The following is a 23,751-nucleotide window of genomic DNA, read 5'->3' as shown; positions in this document are numbered from 1 at the left end:
TTTATGGGTAGGTAGCATCACAGAAACAAAGAGTGAAGACAGGGCCTGCAAAAAAGGTGATAGAATAATTACTTGAACAGATGAACTAGCTTAATTCTGAAAATATATCCTAAACAAAAAAATATCATGGAAGAAGACTCAAATTTATGTACACTGATCTCAGAGAATTCAGGAGCATGTTGACTTAGAAGACCAACCACAGTGACCTTCATAACACGGAGTTATGCCTCAGAGCTTAGGCCAACTGACATGTGTTGCATGCCAGGCACAGAGTATTTCATGCTTTCATGTAATTTGCCTTCTTAAATCCCTTTTTAAAGAAAAAGAATCTCAGATTCAGAGAGGTAAATTCCCTTCCCATGGTCACCCAGTAGTAGTTAGGAGAAGATCCACAATTCAAACACTGGCTTCAAAGCCTGAGCATTTACCTTTGAACATTTCAAGGAAGAATTACATCAGACACAGGGAAGCACATTTTTATATTCTTTATAGAGTCCTATGCCTAACCTTGAATCCCGCATATCTAAGCATTCCCCACCCTGCTCAGATTGGCTTCTATAGTATCAGAAGCTCTGCAGACCTTAGAGAGCTACAGATATATCTAAAGAGTCAGGCAAATCTTAAAATTAATCAGGAATATCTTTTCTGTTCAAAGCAAATGCCAAATCTAATGTGTTAGAATGTCCCTTAAATATCCAACATGGTTCTTGTCTCTGAGGTGGGGACAGGGCAGCTTCAAAATTGCCTTTTTCACCATTGCTGATAGAAACAGCAAAAACTCACTTTTATCATGACATCTTGAAGTATCTTCTGATCAGGTGTGTTTTACTCGATGGTTGTAATGTAAAAGCTCCCACCAAATATTTAAAATAACCACACACTTTTAAATTCATCCACCTGCTTGCTCACTGAGTACAATGTTAATGGCTTGTACGTACTGGATTTCTTAGGCCTAGGGATGGAGAAATGATGCTAAAATGTTTTCAATTTTGTAGGAAAGGATCTTTCAGCAGAGCCCACACCGTCCTACCAGCACAGCCTCTGATGTACTTGCATGACTTGACTTCTGAGCAAATGATACCATGTGCCTATTTCTCATCAGGTCCAAAGATCGTAGGAAATGGTGGCAGCTCCTCGGAGTCATAAGGAAACGTGAAATTTTAATGGATACCCTGCCATGCAAATCTCAGGTGAACAAAATTTCCACTGATATCTCCTAGCATCTTCGGGTCCTCCTCCTCCATGGTTTCTGCTATGAAAGTCCTTCCACACATCTTGGCAAGCCTTTAGAGAAAGCAGGTTACCTTCCCTGCCAAACTACGTGCCCCTTGAAGGCACGTATGGTTAAGAGAGAACACTTATTGTCTATGTCCTTGCTTGGCATATACCAAAATGTGAACATGCATTTTGCATGACATGTTGCTCTCCAAAATATGAGGAACATTCCAGCAGGGCACTCTAGGTCTGCAAGGAATCAGCATTAATTAATTTCAAACCCATAGTGACAGATATACATCTATTCCATTCTCCTTTTATACTGACAGCATTCTCTCAGTTTTATAACAGCTTTCTGATATTTGCAAATATCCCTTTACATACCAAGGAGCAAGAAGGCTTAGAAATAAAAACCTTTGACAGGCAAGAGTGTCTATACAAAAGCTACTGACTTTAATATATTTACATATAGCTCACGATGTAGCTCCCTAATATTATGTGTATATTTCATTATATCTATTTAATATTATATTTATCTGGCATTTACCTCCTATTTATGTCAAGTGATACTAGTGGCAAGAAAGTTTCCTTTTTAAATGATAATTTATATCAATACATAAAATTATAATACTTTTCTCTAACATGACCTGTTCCATGTAGGTTAATGTTATATTTGATACAGGGCAAAAATCCCAGAAGTGAATTTCAAAGGACTAAAGGTGAGCTTGGTGCTCTAAGGAAACTACCAGGGATTTGCAACATGGCCTGCAGACTCCAGAAATGGACTCTTTCCTCTTGGTCTTTATAACTGCCCTCACAGTTTTGATCTCTGTGACTTTACTGTCTATAAATGTAGGCGCACAATAAATGTTTGTTAAATATATTTGATAACATTAGAGAAAAATAGAGAAAAGGGGATGAAATTTTTTTTAAATGTTTTACTTATTTATTTGACAGGGAGAGAGACAGTGAGAGAGGGAACGCAAGGAAGAGGGAGAAGCATGCTTCCCGCTGAGCAGGGAGCCCAATGCAGGGCTTGATCTCAGGATCCTGGGATCATAACCTGAGCCGAAGGCAGACGCTTAATGACTGAGCCACCCAGGCACCCAACGGGGATGAAATTAAAAAAAAAAAAAAAAAAAAAAAAGGCAGAATGCCAGTTCCCCCCTGCCCCCTTTTGGATAAAGGTAGTTTTAAAGATTGTTTTTGTTTTTGTTTTCAAAGTAATCTCCACACCAGACATGGGGCTCAAACCAACAACTCCAAGATCAGGAGTTGCATGCTCCACTGACTGAACCAGCCAGGTGCCCCTGGTAGCTGATATAAAGGTAGTTTAATATATAAATTCCTTTTAGAAATAAGTGAGATCTGTTTCAGGCACATTAGAGACCTCTTCTGTGTCCCATGGATGCAGATTTACCTAAACCAACCCTGGTCCTGATATGGAAGTTCCCCCTTAGGTGCCTTGAGCTGGGTACATAATGAAAGGATACCCAAAATAACATATCTAATGGTAAAGTCACCTTCTAACACCAGAATAAAAAAGAAAAGAGAACGGGAAAGGAATCAACAGGATAAATGAATATAAAAATCAATATATTCACTGACTCATTCACGTATCTTGTATATTTGGTAGAACTGGTTTCAAGCCCATTTGGAGTACTGAGAGAAAGAAACCAGGCACAAATGCAAGCATATGAGTCCATCTATATAAAGTACAAAAGAGGCAAAACGCTGTAACTTTAGAAGTGAGGATACTGGTTGTTCTTATGGGCACAAGTGACAGAAAGAAGCCCAAGAATGAATTTTGCAGGGCAAGTACTATTCTGATTTTTTATTTGGGTGCTAATTACATGAATCTGTTCAGCTTGTGAGCATGGGCTCTTATGACATATGCAGTTTACTCTGTGGATATTACACTTTAATGCATAATTTAAAAATATGTGCCAGGGATAAGAAAAGGCAAGAATACAGAAAAGCCTGAATAGGAAGAAGAACTGTTGTCCTTGCTTATACAAATTCTGACTTACCGATGCCCTTAGTGCTAAATGAAGCCAGGGAGACAATGCTGGATTCACAACACATGGTCTTACTTTCCTCGCTGTGCAGTCCCCCTTAAAAGGTGCTCACAGTGCACCTGCATAACATTTACTGGAACAGTGAGACACTGCAGGAGCCATTCTTAAGACGGATCCTGGCACTTCTCCTTTCATTTAATTTTGACACTGTAACTTGTTACACATACATAAGTGTGTGGGCATTGTTTAATATTATTTCATTGTCACCTAATGGTATCAGCAGCCCTAATAATTACACAGGAATAACAATACAAAAAAAAAAAAAAGGATCCTGGGGTGATTATCATTATTCAGATAATTCTGTCAAGGTGAGAAAAAGGACAATAAAGGCATACTCAGGAATGGATTTTGTCCTTTGTTTTCAGTCTTGATCATCCTGCTTTTCTTTAATAGTAATTTTCAAAAGAACAAAGCACAGAAGACTGTAGGTTATCTTACATCCATTAATAGGATCTGTGAATATAAATGGATGGAAAAGTGACATTGAGCTTGGCATCAAGAGTCTTTTTTCATACTGAACTGAGAATATTCCTTCTCTCATTTTCTCTTTCTTTCCCAGGACAAGGAGATGCATGATCCTTTTAAAACCTTGGCAGAAGGGACATTTGTGACAACGTGGATGGAACTAGAGGGTATTATGCTAAGCAAAATAAGTCAATCAGAGAAAGACAAGTATTATATAATCTCACTGATATAAGGAATTTGAGAAACAAGACAAGAGGATCATAGGGGAAGGGAGGGAAAAATGAAACAAGATGAAACCAGAGAGGGAGGAAACCATAAGAGACTCTTCATCTCAGGAAACAAACTGAGGGTTGCCGGAGTGGTGGGGGGTGGGAGGGATGGGGTGGCTGGGTGATGGACATTGGGGCGGGTACGTGCTATGAGTACTGTGAACTGTTTAAGACTGATGGATAAGTAAGTAAAAAATAAAAATAAAACCTTGGCAGAAGGGATATCCCATCCCCAATTCTGGTTTAAACACTCCCAGGAATATAACATTTCAGTTCATTATTTTTATATGGGCAGCAATTGATGCCAGGGAAGGCAAAACTTCCTCTTTCATTGTATTATGAAGATAAGCACTACATATTACTCATACCATGCCTTCTGCTGAAGAGCCAAGATCTTTCAAAGGGAAGACACAAGAGTGATGGTCTATTCTCTAGGTCCATATAATGAAAAAACTGGATATAATTTGAGGGGGGCATAAATACTATCTTTATACGCAGTTTAAATATCCAGGAAGAAAAATGCTTCTATATCCTTCAAATCCCTTCTTTCCACAGGCACCGAAAGCATGGAAAGGACAACTTTCTATTTCTTAAGAGATGTTTGTTCCTTTTCTTCTTTTTCTTATTTTTTAACAGAGAGAGAGACACAGCGAGAGAGGGAACACAAGCAGGGGGAGTGGGAGAGGGAGAAACAGGCTTCCCGCGGAGCAGGGAGCCCGATGTGGGGCTCGATCCCAGGATCCCGGGATCATGACCTGAGCAGAAGGCAGACGCTTAACGACTGAGCCACCCAGGCACCCAAGAGATGTTTGTTCTTAAGAAATATTAATATGTCCCTCCCATTTTGGGGGTGTTATGTATGGAAGGATGGGAGTATCGTGGAAACCAGAGGTGGGAATTGTCTCAGGCTTAGTATGCTTCTAGAACTAGAGCCTAAAAAATCCAGTAAGAAGTTTCACAGTGTCTCACTTTTTCTTCTCTTTGTTACCTGTTTCATCCCCTTCCCTGCACTACAAAGTGTAGCTGCTTTTCCATTTCTCTAATATATACCATGAAGCAATGATGTCTACCTAATGGTTTCCACATTCACCTACTTCCATGTTGAACTACTTGGAAAGATAGTATTTCAACATCTTCTCAGTCTTCATGGCAAATACCTGGGGTTGAGACTAATTGAATTAGATCTGACCAAATGTCTACCTGTGTTCTAGAACAGAAGCAACCTTATATAAACTGATTGCTAATTATCCACACTGTCCATAAGGAGATGGACAGTTAGTAGAGAATAAACAAAGTAGGAATTAGGCACACACTCGGTGGGGGTTCGCTGCTGCCCTCAAAGAGGTATGTTCTCTAGAGGTGGTTACTGACTATAAGATACTCATTCCTGTACTCATTCCCTTTTTCACACAAGCTTCCAAAAAGCAGGAGGGGTGGCTGGGTGGCTCAGTCATTAAGCATCTGCCTTCGGCTCAGGTCATGATCCCAGGGTCCTGGGATCGAGCCCCGCATCGGGCTCCCTGCTCCGTGGGGAAGCCTGCTTCTCCCTCTCCCACTCCCTCTGCTTGTGTTCCCTCTCTCGCTGTGTCTCTCTCTGTCAAATAAATAAATAAAATCTTTAAAAAAAAAAAACAGAAATAGGCAGAGTAATGTTTTTAGTGGCAAGCCAGTGAACAGTGCCCATGAACACATCGCCAAAGAATAGAATCAGGGGGACTCATTTTGACCAGAAGAAAGGAAAGATAAAAAATCCTTAGGTAGCATTTCCCAAAGGTCTCACAAGATTTTAGGAGAGTTCCTGCTGATAATGTGATCACTGGAACTCATTCAAGTACTTAAGTTCATCTCTGTATTAACTGATTGCTTTCTGTTCTAGGTTTTCTACCATTGTTTTGTCTGATGACCTAAGAGGGATATCTTTATTATGTTTTATAGATTATAAACAGGGCTTTGTGGTCAGTGTTTTGGCAAAACCAATTAGAATTTCTCACAAAATTAAATATAAGCTTACCATATGATCAAGCAGTCAAATGACCTGAATTTTTTCAGTTATTTATCCAACTGAACTGAAAACTTACTTCTAAACAAAAATCTGTATCGGAATGCTAATAGCAGATTTATAATCATAAAGAATTGGAAACAATCAAAATAACCTTCAGTAGGTAAATGGATAAACAAATTATGGCAATCCACACGACAGAGTAGTACTTAGTGATGAAAAGGAATGAACTATTAAGCCATGCAAAAACATGGATCAAACTTAAATGCACATCACTAAGTGAAAGGTCTACATACTATATTCCTTTATATGACATTTTAGGGAAGACAAAATTATAGAGTCAATGAACAGATCAGTGGTGGCTGGGAGTTAAGGAAATGAAAAAGTTTAATAGGTAAAACTCAAGAGATATTTTTAAAGCACTAAAGCTATTCTGTATGATACTGTAATGATGGACCCACAGCACAATGTACTTATTAATACCATTAAACATTATAGCACAATAAACAAATCTCAATATATGCAAATTTTTAAAAATTAGGATGTCAGAGTTTCCCAGGATAAAATGCAACCTGTGACAACATAATTCAACTATATTATATATGTATTTTAAAACTTACTGAGGGTAGTTGGGGGAAAAGGAGCAGACCTAAGAGTGTGTGTTTATGTGTGTATATAAGTACACTATAGACACACACACCCTAACATACTAATATACAGATTAGTATACTATTAGTACACATGCTAATATACTATTCATATATTATAGATTTATATAACATATATGTATATGTGTGTGTGTGTGTGTGTGTGTGTGTAAATTAGTATACCTACATGTATTTTTCCTCCCTCTATCAGCGGAGAGGGCCTAGAAGCAAAGGCAACTCAGGAGCAACACTCATCTTGGTTTCTGACACCCCAAAAAGGAACCAGGGCTCCTTGGATAAATAGTTAAGTCTAGAATTGGAGCAATAATTATTCAAGATAAGCCTGGAGCATCATGCAGTGCAAGAAAGTAAGAAAGTAAGTAAGTGCTAAAATCCAAACCAAAATACTAATGATGATGATGATGATGATTATGATGATGGATAGATATCAAAGGGACACAGGAGACAAGTAAAAGGGCTCCAGGTGCCAAAGCTGAAAAAGAAATTGGGCAAGAAAATAAAGCTGTATTGGATTATAAACCAAAGTGTAAAATCAATAACTCTTGAGTAAAGGTTGATTAAATGAAAGAGAGAAAAAAAAGAAGGAAGGAAAGAGACAAATGTTCTATGTATAGGGAATCCACATGAGTAACGTCATTACGTGGTGTGTGGGGGGAAGCATAACTTCTCACTCCTTAAATACATGCTGCACATGGAGACTTCCTTCCAAAGGAAAGGAGGGGAAAAGAGGAACTTCACAGTAGATAAACCTGATAAAATAATACCTCAGCCAGGTGACTAAGCTTAACATCAAGAGGAATAAATCCTATCGATAGTAGGTACTCGCGATATAATGTGATGAAAATGGTACTTTTACTTATGGGATCTTGCTCTACAAATGCCCTCTCCCTGTCTCCTACCCCAAAATGTACTTCTTGAACTCAGAGGACTCTTGGGGCTTGCAAAGATTCATAATTGCTAGATAATGATGAGAACTGAAAAATCTAACATGGTTATAAAGGGAAGAGTCCTTGGTGTCATGCTCACTGACAAAAAGAAAATGAATAAAATCATCTTCAACAGTGGCACAAATACGGTTATACAGACTTTAACTCTTCAAATACAGACACAAGGGATTAAAAACTTGTTTCCTTACAACAGGAGATATACCTGAAACAATCTGTATATTCTAATCTACAGTCTCATATGTAGCTATTTTTTGTCTTGTTTTAGATCTAATTATACATCAAGTACACACACACACTTACAGCTCTTTTTGCCGTCAGTCTATATTCTACAAATCTAAATAGCTTTATCCTTTACTTCTTTTAACAACTCTACCATATTTTATCTATTAATCTATGTGCTGATGTATACATGTAGCTATCTTGCCAAATAAATTTCAATGTTTTTCTCTATTTGAAGTTATTGGTAAAGAGAAATAAGAAAAAAACACCACCACCTATCTCATACAACTGTGATTGTTAATCAGCCAAGGAATAAAGGCCTTTGGGTCAAAAATAATCAAACGGTAAATTTTAAAATCCAGGGACTCCGGGGCGACTGGGTGGCTCAGTCGTTAAGCGTCTGCCTTTGGCTCGGGTCGTGGTCCCAGGGTCCTGGGATCGAGCCCTGAATCGAGCTCCCTGCTCTGCGGGAAGCCTGCTTCTCCCTCTCCCACTCCCCCTGCTTGTGTTCCCTCTCTTGCTGTGTCTCTCTCTATCAAATAAATAAATAACTCTTAAAAAATAAAAATAAAAATAAAAATAAAAATAAATAAAATCCAGTGAATCCAGAAAGTACTACAGCACAAATACCAAAGTTAAAGAAATAATATTAATACATGCATAGAGACGCTAAGGAATCCCCGGGACCAGCTCCAAGGGGCAAGGTTCTGAGAAGAGCATGCTGACACCAAAAATATATTGACAAAGGTGTCCCACATTCATTTTCAGCCAAGACTTCAGAATTTCACAAATGTGTGTTTTGGAGCTGCCCTGACATGCAGTTGATTCATTTCTCTAACGGGCGAATGTGGGCAAAGGCTGAACTCTATAATCTTTTACTCTCTGGTCCTTTTTAATTCATGATTTCCTATAATGACAATGTAAGAAAAATCAAAGAACTGTGGGTGTTGATGCTAATTCACAGAGCTCTGGACACAAACATGGCTTGAATAACTTATGGAGGATTTGCCCTTTTGCCTCTAGAATCAATAAATATGTTGAGTCCTAAAATATTAATTCTCATATGAGGGCAAAGAGACAAGGAAGACAATAAGATCATCAGATTGTCTGGGTAGAATCCTACCTTGGTTTCTCAACCCTTGACCCAGAATACAAAGTTTTTCTAGAGTATTTTAAATTTCCTTATAAGTACAGACTTACTGATAGTAAAATATTTCAGTATTTCAAATATGTATCTCTAATGAAGGTTAGCTTCTTTATGCAAAATAGAAACTACACAATCCTCACGTCATCTTAAGAGTTTCAGAACCACAGCTGTTATAGGCATTCATATCAGGTAGAGCAGCTGGATTTCTCTTGAGAGTATTTATTTCCATCCCCATGATCTCCCACCCATGTTTTCCTAAAGAATTTCAGTTTTGTTCATCAAACAAGACAAAAAAATATAATCAAATCCATCAAGATATGTATTTCCTCCTTCTTACTTGGCATCTTTCCTTTAAAATAGAGAAATGGTATCATTTTTTTTTTTAATCTAGCCAAGAGAAAGAAAGAAATCTATGACCTCTAAGTTTTAAGAAAGGAGAATGTTAGGTTTAAGACTGTTTATTAGTATGAACATTCTTTGATCTTTTAAGCATATGTGACAAAAATTATTTCTTTAATAATAAAAAAAGAATATAAAAATGAATCTCTATTACTTTAGGAATCTCCTTTATATGGGACTGAAATAAGTACTGGGCAGTGACAAGAATGACAAGTGAATCCATGTAAGCTACAGTCATCATAATTTTTAATTCACTCTTCCAGAAATTGCAAATTTTACTGTTTAGCTACATGCTAAACTAACATGTGGCCTTGCATAGAATCGAAAATGCCTTCTCATCAGACATGCATTTGTAAAGCTTTTGTAGTGTAAAATTATGTTAGTGCTGCAAGATATTTATAAAAAAATATTTTCTGGGATCATATAAATGTCTGCATCTCCAAAAAATTATATAAAACAAATTTATCAAATTATGATATATTAATACTTTGAAGACTCGAAAGCACAAAAGCATTTCATTTTCTTTAATTCAGTGTTTGTCAACTGAATGATTTTTTTTCTTTTTGTAAACCTATTTTGAATATAGATTGGAAAATGTTGCCACAGGCCTATTATACCATAAGAAACAACTGAGGTGTATAGGAGAATAAAAGTAGAGAGTATTATACAGTTTCCTGCCTCCATTCCTATCTGTGTGCCATCTGAACAATTAAGTACAAAAGTCATCAAGTGTGGCTGGGTGAGATAGGAATCTGTGTAAGAGTAGGAAGATGGAGAGAAAATACAACAGCAGGTAAACATTTGTGTGAGGGATAGGGGCTGGGCAGAAGGAGTAAATGGAAATCCCTTATTACAGGATGTGAAGGGTGATCCAAATAATAAATATACTGAGGATAAAGAAACTCAGGTTTCCTATTGTTGGAGAAAAAAAAAAATATATATATGTAACGAACCCTCTGGTGTCACTTTAGAATTGGAGGTTTAGAGATGAACTCACGGTTTTCAAAAGATAGATAGTGTTTTAGTTTCCTTTGGCTACCATAACAAATTATCACAAATTGGGTTGCTGAAAACAACAAGAATTTATTCTCTCACAGTTCTGAAGTCCAAAATCAAAGTGTTGACTGGCCCACGTTTCTTCTGAAGGATGTTCCCTTGCTCCTTCCAGCTACTAGTAGCTCTTGGCATTCCTTAGGGGAGCACGACTCCAATCTCTGCCTCCATCTAACTCAAGACCTCCATTTAACTAATTACATCTGCAATGACACTAATCTAAAGTCCTCGGCAGACAAAATTAAGGGGGAACACCAACTCAGTAGAGATAACTGTGTGTGTGTGTGTGTGTGTGTGTGTGTGTGTGTGTGTAGGTGCATGTGTGCACATTACTTTGTTCTGTCCTGTCCGCTGAGATTTGGCAGTAGCAACACCTTGGTAGCAATAAATACAACCAATATCCTGAATTTGGCACCAAATACCAGTCTCATTTAAATGGAACCAGCTCTCTTTATACAGTTGGCAAATTCCATGGGGTGCCTGGGAGGCTCGGTCAGTTGAGTGTCTGAAGCAGTTTTGGCTCAGGTCATGATCTCAGGGTCACAAGATCGAGCTCTGTGTCTGAATCCATGCTCAGTTGGGAGTTGGCTTAAGATGCTTTCCCTTTCCCTCTACCCCTCCCCTCTGCTCATGCTCTCCTTCAGATAGACAGATACATAGATACATAGATAGAGAAAGACAGACAGACAGACAGATGAATGAGTGAATGAATGGTAAATTCCAGGGCTGGGTCAGGGAAACTACAAAAGAAGCCTAGAAGACTTTGGCCAGTGATAAGACTGTACCCAAAGAATGAGAAGGCATGTCAAGGGGACACAGAATCAGTTTCAAGGGCATGTCATGGCCAAGTCTGGTATAAATGATATTCATAACTATTATCACGGCATCAAGATAAATAATGAAAATAACTATCACAACTCATTAAATAAAACAGAAATCTACAAGTCTAAACTAATATAAATAAATACACAAGCAAATAAATGGGAAGAAAATCAAACTTTTCCTTAGAGGAGAACGTCACATAATAAATGCAGACGGAATGAGGGAATTAGTACAACCACCATGTGGCAGCCAAGAAACCTCAAAGAATGCTAAAATTGGGGGCGTGGGTAGTAATTTGATGAAGAATAAGATATTTACTTAGATGCAAAGTATCTGCTTACAAAGTTATCAAGTACAAAGAGAAAAAAAACTTTACAGTGGACACACACGGTTGGATAACACCTTAATGAAATTATTATCAAAATTATTATCACCGATAATGGAATAAATCAGAATCTTGTTCCACTTGATACAAATCAATGTTATCTGTGATAGCACTACCTAAGATGCCTATTCTGGATTTAATCTCAAGGAAACATCAGACAAATCCTAACTAAGGAATTCTATACATTAGTTCTTCTATAATCTACAAGTGTAAAGTTCATAAAAGCAAAGACTCAAGAAACATTCTAGATTGAAGCATTCTAGAAACATAATGGTAATGCACATACAGTCCTGGATTTTATCCTTTTAATATAAAAAAAAAAACATTACAGCACAATTAGAGACATGTGACCAAGTTCTGTGCTTTCAAGAGCAATCAATGGCGTATCGATATAAATTTCCTGATAATGATGGCTGTGGAAAAAAGCATCCATGTGGGAAGGACTTCCTGAGGTTTTCCATGGTGATGGGGCATCAAGTCAGCAACTCGGTCTCACATGGTTCAAGGAAAAAATAAACTCTACAGAACTCCATTTACCCCTTTTCTCCAAGATCGAATGTTTCACTTTATTTTTTTTTTGAAGGCCAAGAGAAATTCTCTAAGATTAAATGTATTCCAAATCAAAGATAATGAAAAGACACAAAATAAATAGTATGTATTTTAGATGGGCCTTCCTCCAAAAGAGGATCTGAGCATGTTTATCATAAAAGAACATATTCATAAAGAAGAGGCTTAATATGAATGACAAGACAAGACAGAATGAGAATAACACGTAGAAAGAAAAAGACTCATATTATTTTCAAACTTTAACATCTTCCTTTGGCTGAGTTCGTGTTCAAGGAGAGTAAGTTCACTTGCATACTGTGTACTGACTTCTATAACTGCCCGTTGTAAGCCTTTGCAAAGTAGTGAGATGTGCCTTTTTCAAATTTATCTTACTAAGTCATCTCTTAACTTTCTTCTGATATTTTGATGCATATTTTTTGTGGAAAGGACATTCTCCTTTTGCATTCATGACCAGGAAATCTAAAGTCAATCTCCATCACTCTCTTTAGCCTTTATCTTTATTATATTAACAGCACTTCAGAGCCAGTGTTCGCCACATGGCTCCTAATTAATTTTATTGTTATTTGAATTTCTATGTGATGTACTGTTGTTACATTTCTCAAGTGCTTAGGTGCCTATCTTGAAAATTGTGTCATACTTTACCCAAACTTTTCCTTTCCAAATCCCGTCTTAGTTTTCGATTTAATTTGCAAAGTATGTTGACCTCAAGTGCTCTTCCACCTTGTAAAAATATTAACTATTATAAATATGCAGCAGAAGCACAGTGCTCGTATAAACAAAATTCTCTAGAGATATTATCAAAGATTAGTAGAGCATACTGGTTAAACCCATGAGAGGTAGAGCCAGATGTCTGGATTTAAATCCTAGCTCCTCCACTTATTATCTGGATTTGGATTAGCTATTAGCTATTTCCCCAGTTTTCTGATGAAAAGTAATGAGATATAAGGAAGTTAATATCAGTACTGATGTTACAGGGTTGTCACGGATATTAATAACATTTAACACAGCTTCTGGCATAGAGCAACTTTTCAATACACATTGATCATCATTAGAGAAGTCCTGAGTCTCAAAGAAAACTAAGAAAACCGCCAGTGTCATCTGCTAAGTAACTGTGTACTCTACAATATAGTAATGCCTACCAGCTTAAGCGCTATTTGGCTTCTCATCCCTTCAACTTGCCTTCACTAATATGCCCTTTTGAATAAAACAGGGTTCATTCCAACATGTACATTTTTGAAATATAAAGGTAAGGCTTGCTGAGAAATTTTTCATCGACTCAGCCATTCGTATCAGTTTACTGAATCTTACTAGTAGAAGTAATTCACAAATGGATGGCTGTAAAGAAACCGATATATGTTGGTCACTGACTCTATGCTCTGCCAACTACTTTAAATATAATCACTGAATTCTTCCCAACATATTTATTTAGGTAGAGATCACTATGCACACCATACAGATAAAGTAAGGCTTATATGGATTATGTCACTTACACAAATAGAAGGCAAATTTACAGCCAAATAATCTGAGATTCTATTTTCAACTCAAATAAAAGTTTATTTTATCTGAACATAGGTGTAGGCATATGGTCAGGGTTAAATACCCATCACCGCAATGTACAATGGCATTAAAAATATCTATTTTGTCTGAAACTCAGTAAATGTAGGCAAATGTGCCCTGAAAAACCAACTTCAACAATGCTAGTTTGGGATTCACAGTTAAAATCAGACAAGCTCACATGCCACTCTTTATGTGGTATTGCTATAAAAGTGAATTCTCATCAAGTTCTTAAATTCACAGTAGAATATAAAAGAGCTGTGTCTCCAGCTTCCAAGAAAGATCTTTCCAAAACAATCTGGCTGCCATTTGGGCAAATATATACGTGTGTTTTTGTCTTGACAGCTTGTCAACTGGCAGACAGTTCTTGAATATCACATTCATTTCAATTTAATATTGGTAAATTTCTCAATTAGAATTTTTATCTTTCACTTTCTGCACAATGAAATCCCTAGTCCTCACTGGCATTCCTCAGGGCGTACAGGTGCGAGTGTTGGTATTTCTGCAGTAGCAAAGGAAGAAAAATGAAAGAACTAAGGAGGGGAGGGAAGAGACAGGCTGAGAGAGAACAGTGGTAATGGGGAGAGAAAGGAGATAGTAGCTGACCTTCATCCTGATATTCACCTTCATGAGAAATGAAGGGAATAATTCACAGTTGACAATAAAATAGTGCAGCTGCTTCTGCTCCCTTTAACCACAGAGGCTGGAGTCAAAGAGAAGCCAGACACCCAATGCATAAAATCAATACATGAGGAAAGTCCAAAGGTAACGTGGGAAATAGATTAATAAAAATAATTTTAAAAACCACCACAACAACCAATTTTGAACACTTACTTCACGGCATACCTTTCCTTGTACTTTATCATGTGATTCTCACACAATGAAAGCAAGATGGAAATTATTATCTTTGCACTGTAGCTCGGGAAAATAAGCAATAATTTAACCTCCCTGAACTTTAAAGTCAACCAGATAATAAGGGATGGAACCAGGATTCAAAACTCCATCTATCTAACTTCAAAAACCACCCTTTCAATTGTAGCACAAACCAGAGGTTTTTTGGAAGAGATGTCACAAGCTACACTTTTTTTTTTTAAGTAACTGTATATGTTAGAATAGATTATTTCCTTTGTTCTCTACTTTCTTATCAAGAAAACTCTTTTTTTTAAGATTTTTATTTTATTTAGTTATTAGAGAACAAGTGAGAGAGAAAACAGCAGGAAAGGGGAGAGGGTCAGAGGGAGAAGCAGGCTCCCCACTGAGCCGGGAGCCCGATGTGGGACTCGATTCCAGGACTCCAGGATCATGACCTGAGCCGAAGGCAGTCACTTAACCAACTGAGCCACACAGGCACCCTCAAGAAAAGTCTTTTAAATAGAGGGAAAAAATGCCTATATATTTACAAGTATATATTTATACACCACATTATGTAGCTAATAATATCTTTAATACCCTTTTCTTAGCTGAACGACCTTGAAGTGTGCAGAAGTTTTGGGGATTTTCTTTCTCAACATACTTATTAGGGACACGACTCATATTACACAGAAATGGAAGCCTCTGACACATTTACAATAAATAGATATAGATTTGGCCATTATGATGCAGAAATCATAATGATGAGATGAAATCAACAGTTCATTGTTTACTGGCAATTAAGACAAAGGATTCTGTATGTACTGCAGGTATCAATAGTCCTTTAGAACACCTTACTCTCATCTGGATTAAAAAAAAAAAAAAAGATGTATTAGGGAAATTCTCTGCCCTAAATGAGTTGATCAAAGAAAAGGGGGTGTGGAGAAAAAGGTAGTGTTTCTCAGTTCCTGTTTGCATGTCAGATTCTCAAGGGAGTACAAACATGGAGGTGCTTTTGCTCATTTGTGGGTTTCTTCTGCAGGTGATGGTGATGGTAGGAAGGTAACTGTCTGCTCCAAAGCCATAGAAGTTTCCCTAGAAAAAAGTGTCATTTCAACCAGCTGTAGAAGAGCCACCAGATTTTGATAAAAAGAAAAAAAAAGTAGAATTCCTTGCAGAAGAGATAGGCAAAGTGGATGGAGTCTTGGCAGGAGAAATACATGGGTAAGATATGAAGACCTGAAATCAATTCTCATTTGCTGCTGCAATGGGTACATTTACCAAAGTTATACCATAGGTTAAAAGAGAAGAAATCAAATGAAGCCAGGCTATTTACCTAATTCTGGCCTTCAATTTCTATGTCTACTTGAGTTTTTTATTTGTCTCATCATTTCACCTGCCTCTAATTTATGTGACTTTGCCACACAGCATGTATCCTTGTAGGTTGTCTTAAATGCAATTTGAAACAAACTAGGGTACACATTACATACATAAGAATGACTTTTGTGATCTTATACTCTGAATTTTGGATCCTGCCTCTTCTTGTCAGAGAAGGAAGAGCTCTAAAACCCCTCCTCTTATAGTATAAAGTCTGGGAACAGGGGTTGAGGATAGATAAGCATATCCACAAAAGGAAAAAAGAAAGGGAGAAAATCATGTTTTGAAATAAACACTGCTCTGTAAAATAAAATGGGTATTTCAGTGCCTCAGCACAAGGGTGATCACATCAGTGACTGCAGTGTTCCCACAAAAAAGTTCAGTTACGAAGAAGTCTCTGGCAACTGTAATTTCCTAACTCACTCTTGACTTGACCCACCAGCTCAATCCAATATCTGGCTGACTACGGATCTATACCGTTTTCTATTTCTCTATGCACTGCATCTGCATGTGACTATACACAAACAAATAATTAAACATCAAGCAAATATCAATAGGATTAGTCTGGCATGTTGGAACAAATCTTGGTAAATCCATCACAGTAACAATACTCAAACTACAAGTCTATGAGAGGAATACAAATTCAGACTATTGAGGTACTGTCATTGTAAGGAGCAATATTTTAATAAAACTGCTTCGTCAGTTCCTATTACTAAGGGACTAAAGCTATTGAGCTGTGGAACTTAGGCCAAAAAAGGGGATTTGGAAATGCAAATTAGAGATAAGACGGTAATAAACGTCTTTTATTCAGCAACACACCAGCCCTGATGCCAGGAGCTATTTTAAAGATGAGTCTTAATAGTTCTGTGAAATTGGAAGCATACTCACCCAAAATGGACATCTCTGGCACAGTAGCATGATAGGGTCCATTAAGAAACTCTGGCGCATTGTCATTGATGTCTTGAACTTTAATAATAAATTCAGAAGGAGGCTCCAGAGGCTTGTTCGTCTCCCAGTCCACTGCCTGAGCTGTTAGAGTATACTCAGCCTTTTCTTCCCGGTCCAGTCTTTTTATAGCATGGATATCTCCTGTTATATCATTTATTTGAAATATTGTCCCAGCTCCATCGCCTGATAAGATATACTTGATTTTTTTGCTCCCAGGATCCAGGTCTGTGTGCAGCTAAAATGAAAAGTGGCATTGGTTAGCGATGGGGCAATGTGCAAAGTTATTTTTTAACTACCTCCTGTTTAAATATCAAGTTGGTTCTTTCTACATTCATCCTAACTTCATCAATTTCTACTAACAGTAGTTGTACAAAGAGTTTATACACTGTATGCATACCAATCAAATAAAATATAATGAAATTTATACAAATCAGTTAGAACTGTTTTAAAAAGTACTCTGACCTGTTTGGTATACACTGACATGCATTTAGAATGCTAAAAAGATCAAGAAGAAAACACAAAAATGTATGCATTCTTTTCTGCTCATTAATACATTTATCTAAAGTTCTTCTTAGCTATCTTTAATGGATCACTCTCTGTGTGCCAAGAACTATGGGATTTGCTTCTTGTATATTAATTCTCTTAATTTTTCTGAAAGTTGATGAGTTAGAATATTTCACATGAAACTTAGAAAAGCGAGGTATGACAAGGCACATAATAACCTCTCCAAGGTTCGTATGTGTTGGAATCAAGTGCAGTAGACCCAGAATTCATCTCAGATCTACCTGTTATATTTATAAAGGCAAAAATAATTCAATCTGATGCCTATTAAGATCTTATGTTCTCTAGGACTTTCTTTTCTTTGATCTGTACAATTCTTCTGGTCCAGGAAAATTATTCCAATTTTATTTTTATTTTTTAAAGATTTTATTTATTCATGAGAGACAGAGAGAGAGAGAGAGAGGCAGAGGGAGAAGCAGGCTCCCAAGGAGCAGGGAGCCCGATGTGGGACTCAATCCCAGGACTCTGGGACCATGACCTGAGCCGAAGGCAGACGCTTAACCATCTGAGCCACCCAGGCGCCCTAATTATTCCAATTTTACAGAGAAGAGCACTGAGGCCAGAAAAGGGACCCATTTGGAAAATCAAAACTTCACAAGAGAAATACAGATTCATCTCAGGTCAGGGTGTTACCAGCTAGACCCCAAGACTTGACCTTTACTGCTTCCCTGCTTGCTGACCTTTGTTCCACATTTTTCCTTAAGTTCTCTTTCCAGCTTATCTCTTAACTCAGGCAAAAGACTCTATGGGCATAACATCCCATGATGAAAACCAAAACTATCCCTCAAGCGTTAAGAACTGCCTGGAGGAGCTTTCCGGGGATCCAGAGCACCCAGCCCAACATGAACTAAACCCTGAAGCATTCCTGCGCAGATGGACCATGGAGTGACCCACGGAATGACTAACAGTTACCTTTACCTGATTATAATAGTAGAATCTCCTCCCCAGGAAGAGCACAAGCCTCATTTACATAACATACATGTACATATACAGGCATGTTTCTGTAAGGCGCATGCGCACAACCTTAGGTCAGCCTCTAGATGACAAGGCCCCCCTTTCTAAAAATTCATCCTAACCCTAAATAAAAGGAACCCATTCACCCTTGCTCCGGAAGTCACAGCTTTGGTTACTCCCCATGGTCTCCTTATTTGCCACAAAGTTCACTTGGACAACACCACCACCTGGTGTAGTTTCTGTGACTCACCAGCGATCGCATTCGTTAGTTCAATTACAAGGGCAACAAAAATTTACTTAACTCCTACTCTACCTGATACATTTTGGTAGGTACTAGGGAAAACAGAATCCCTGCTTTAAAATTTCCAGGTTACTCTGAAGAGGGAGACAGGAGTGTCCTGACACATGGTACGTCTTCTTTATACTCTGTTGGACTCCTGTTAAAAAACTAAAACAAAAATAAATATACTTTAGTTTGCATTTTTAAAAGAAAAATTCGTTGAACTATAGCTGTAAAATGGTGCTTAAATGCACATATTTTCAGTTTATATATATAGCTCCAGTTACTGCACCGTAAGATTTCGAATTTCAAATACTTGTTCCTTAAAAAAACAAAAAACAAAATGCTGTGTGGAAAGAAACTCCTAGAAACTCAAAAGACATTGTGTTCTCTTGGGATCACTTTTATTCAGAACAGGCTCTATTGCTTTCTTCGCCAATTTAAATTGTATTTAGTGCTTCAATAAATGAAAAGAAAAGAATATAAAAAAAGACATAAAATAGCAACAAAGAATCCAAATGCATCTAGATCTCCTACTTTACTTTGAATATTTTAAAAGTTAAAGCATAAGATTACATCAAATATTTATTGAATCTCCAAATGTATCCCTTTCATTTATTGTATTAAATTTATTAACAAGAGCAAATATTGAAATGCCGCTTTATCTTAATGAATGTGGGATTATAATTCATTAATGTGATATTAATCCTAATTTATGATCATTTTAATTTATGTGCATTTTAACATTTCCATTAGCATTTTTATTAAAAAAAGAAAATTTGAATAATATATCCTTCATAGAGGTTTCCATCCACATGCAAGGCAACCCTGAGACACAGAGGTATTGGGATGTGTCACTCTTGTACACAGCATTTTTGCTATGACAACTCAAAGTCATTCAAAATGGTGTTATCATCATTTATGTTGGAACTTAATTGTGTCATATTTTTTACATTTATCAATAGCCTCTGATAAGTTAAACTGCATGTAGTCTTAACTTAGGTTTTGATGGTCCTTGTGTTTAAAAGTTACTGAGGCAGAAGGGCAAAGAACAGGTTTCTGAAAGAGTAAAACAAAGCAATATTTAGGTCTTTAACTGTATGAAATGGAGAGATGAATGCATTTATTTGAGCTTCAGTTACTTTGCCTGTAATTTAGGGATAAAACATCTACTCTGCAGATTTGATTTTGGAATCTGAGATAATCTATTTGAAAAATAGAGAAAAAGGAGTGGACAAAGTAAGTGTACAATAACTAAAACTATTTTTATATCATATTCAACCATTTGTAACTATCTGAATACTGCAGCAAGCCTAGTTGCAACTCGAGTGAAAGCAAGTTCCCAAGACTCTATCATGAAAAAAATGGGAAAAACAAAACAAGAAAAACCAACCAAACAAAAAATCCTTAGTAAACACTGTATGCTCCCTCTTTCTTCAGGAAACTCATTTTTAGCAAATCTCAGTAAAATCCAGATCCCCTGGCTAATGGTATTCTTGAAACACAGAAAATTGTGTTTCTATATTTACTTGGTTCATCCTATTGTTTGTAGCTCAAACGCATACACACACACACACACACACACACACATTCTGGCACATGGTTATTCAAGTAACCAACTTGACCTTATAAATAAAAGATTTGTGGGTACGCAAGAATAGCAACAGAGTCATAAGATTGGAGTCTGGACTTCAAAAGAACTCGAAGTACAAGAAGACAAGCTGTCTTCTTTGTTGTTCATCACATAAGTCTGTCAGAACCTGCTCACTTCAATGCAACCTCATTGTTCCTATCAAATTATCCACCTCAAGACCCTCTCTTGTGAAATTATGGTGCAAAAGATATCCCAAAATTTTCACATATTGTGCATCATCTGGAAGTGTGAGGACTACCTCTCCCAAGGGCTGCTTCTGCAACATAGAGCAGGCAGGATAAGGGACACCTACAAATTCTCCTTGAGAGGTATGACTTGTTGGCCAGGCTGTGGTACAGAAAGATCTCACCCATTCATTTATTAAATATGAAAAGAGAATGTTTACAAACAACACAGATATGGTGGCTGCCCTCAAAGACCCATAGGTTAGTGGGAGATAAACACAAACAGAAAATTTAAAGTAAGTAGACTTATTATTATTAATTATTATTGTCTGGTAAACATTTTACATGTATAAATGCAATGTTATTCTCACAGCAAACTAGGTAGCATTTCTCCATTTCATCAAGGAAACGATTGCGATTCAGAGATTTTTAGGGAACTTTTCCACAGAATGCAGTATCAGCAAGTGGCAATCTTCACAGCATAAGCTTTAGAGTCAATTTCCTAGATTCAAATGCATGCTCTTAAGGCTGTAATATGGAGGGCTATGAGAACATACAGAAATTTTACTCAACTCAGAATGTGGAGTGTGGAGGGACAGAAAAGGCCTCCCCAAAGAAGTAATGATTAAAATTTCCGATCTCAAAGAAGGGAGGAGGTGCCTGTCAGCCACAGGTAATAATATGGATAAAGATCCAGAGAAACGACAGAGCCTACTGTGTTAGAGAAAGTAAAGATGATTTAATATGGCTAGAACACTGAGTTAAAGAGAGAAAATGTGGCAAAAAACAAGAATAAAAGGCAAGGCAGGGGCCAGATTACATAGAGTTAAACAAACGGAGTTAAGATTTGACTATAAAAAGAACAAGAGTCCATAGACACAAGGTTTCAGTAAAGAGCCTGACATTATCATAATTTTGTTTTAGTGACATTACAGAGGTTGGTGTGTGCCTGTAAGCAAAGGTCTTACAGGCAAAAGAAGGAGAGGAGGTCAGAGAGAAAACTTAGATACCAATTCACAAAGCTTAATTTTGATTCTCAAGTTCAGCCTGACACCCATAACCTCTCACATCTACAGCCAAACAAAACTCCAATCCCTCTGGTCACTCACCACAGCCCGGCTGGAGAAGCAGAGAGGGTCAGGTGTGCAAAGAGCGATCCCAGTCTTGTACGTGAAGTCTTCAATTTCGGGGATCATAATAGAACTGCTACATAATTGAGCTGAACTGTGAATATCAGTCTAATCACACCCTCACCATCTTCCATATATTTGCATAATACCCCCTAATTAAAATGAGTTTAGACTACAAAAGTCAAGGGAGAAACATTTACATTTGCATTGTCCTCTGTATTTCCACTGCCTAGTAAGGTGTCTGTCACACTGTCAGAAGCTCAAAAAGTTTTTGTGGAGTAAAATAAATGTGAAGGAAAAGGAGAAAATAACATTTTTTTCATTCGATTTTCAAAACAAAGATTTAAAGGAGAGAGAAAGGAATTTAGAAAAATTATGTCCAGTGATCTAAAACCTAATCTATTCTAAATCCAAACCCCTGGAGTATGTATTCAACTTTAGCACCCAATATAAGAACTAAGACATGGTAGATGGGGATACTGATGGAAGGATGAGTGGATGGATGGTAGGGGATGCGTAACAGATGGATGATAGGTGACAATGATCTGATACTCAGAAATCACTGTTCTCAGAACGAGAGCCCCCATTCCATCCCACCCCAGTCTTCAATGTCACCCACATCTCTTCTGCAGCTGTCAAAAAAAAGTTCAGACTGGGGCGCCTGGGTGGCTCAGTTGGTTAAGCGACTGCCTTCGGCTCAGGTCATGATCCTGGAGTCCTGGGATCGAGTCCCGCATCGGGCTCCCTGCTCAGCGGGGAGTCTGCTTCTCCCTCTGACCCTCCCCCCTCTCATGATCTCTATCTCATTCTCTCTCTCAAATAAAAAAATAATCTTAAAAAAAAAAAACTCAGACTACTTTTCAACCTCCTCACACAGGACCCCTGAGAACACTGAAGTACTTGTGGGACAATAGAGTCTAGAGAAGTTGAATTCTTCTCTTAGTGCCTATTTTAATGCCAGAGAAAGATTTAATTACCATTCTGCCACCTTTTCCTCTAGAGTGAGTGATGACAGATGAATCGAATGAACTACAGGGGAAATTACTTCCTCATCAGCTGAAAATCGGTTAGCTCTGGCACCAGAGCTTAATTTGAAGTTCTACTCAATCCAGAAGGACATCATGGAAGGGTGTCTCATTTCCTATCTTGCACTTGAGAAGTATCCAAGTTGCTAGCTAAGAAAGAATCATCCTCATTCGGAACCTGAAGAGGTTAACAGGGATCAATGAAGCATAAAATTGTCACTTACTGATTCGTGTTTTTCATGCATCTGCTCACCTTTGGAGAAGATAGCAAGCTTAGCACTCTTCAATCAAATTACATTTTAGCACTATATTCTCAGTATCTAGTACTGTCCCTGTCAGGGAGAAACTGTGCTATGAGCAGATTGATAATCTCCTCCTTAGTCACAACCACTCAGATCAAAGATGGCATTAGAACTTTGACACAATATAAGTTTTTGGCCTAAGACTCCAAGATAATAAGAATGCAGGACTACAATCAAAATCAAAAACATACTTAGGCTGCTAGGAGGCTGAAAGGGCAGGTGAAGAGAAAGAACAATAAGGCATAAGGGTTCTTTTCATATTTCCAAACTCCTCCCCACCAGGAAGGAACAGGGACTAAAGTTAAGTGTTAACAGGCGTAAGAGCACCCCAACATTTCCTAAGATGAAGTTGCAATCATTCTTGCGATCACACACTCTGAGGAAACAAGAATTCAGTGAAATAATAGTTCTCAAAGTTATTCTCAATATAAACAAGTTACCCTTAAGTGTGTCTTGAGGTAAAAAAGGCTAAAGAAGAGGCAGTCCCTGATTAAAATAATAGAAGACAGCATCCTGTGATGAAAATGATACCTGCTTCACAAAAATATTAGTTTCCTAAAGCATCATCGCAGGCAAAGATATACCATCTATATCTCAAACATGTGTTCTTTGCATTTTCTATCAATTGCTGGTGTGAGCATTGGACAGCTTGAACTGGCCATGGGAACTGGTGTCCAGAGAAGCAGAAAATTGAAAGCAAGTCCAAGTGAACTGTTTTTG

At 37.5% G+C, this 23,751-nt stretch overlaps 1 protein-coding gene across 10 annotated transcripts in view; it reads right to left on the bottom strand.

Annotated features, from left to right (window-relative positions):
- The window catches only part of CDH8 (cadherin 8), a 351,388-nt gene that overhangs the window by 216,629 nt on the left and 111,008 nt on the right, over window positions 1–23,751 (bottom strand). For all 10 annotated transcript variants that reach the window (XM_035725208.1, XM_035725212.1, XM_035725213.1 and 7 more), the window contains exon 3: window positions 16,902–17,196. In XM_035725208.1, coding sequence (XP_035581101.1) covers window positions 16,902–17,196 — 295 coding nt within the window. The remainder of the gene's footprint in view (window positions 1–16,901; window positions 17,197–23,751) is intronic.

Source organism: Zalophus californianus, chromosome 17 (assembly GCF_009762305.2).
Source record: "Zalophus californianus isolate mZalCal1 chromosome 17, mZalCal1.pri.v2, whole genome shotgun sequence".
Taxonomy (NCBI): domain Eukaryota; kingdom Metazoa; phylum Chordata; class Mammalia; order Carnivora; family Otariidae; genus Zalophus; species Zalophus californianus.
Note: the sequence above shows the minus strand (reverse complement) of the source record. Positions and strands in the feature narration are given on the sequence as shown.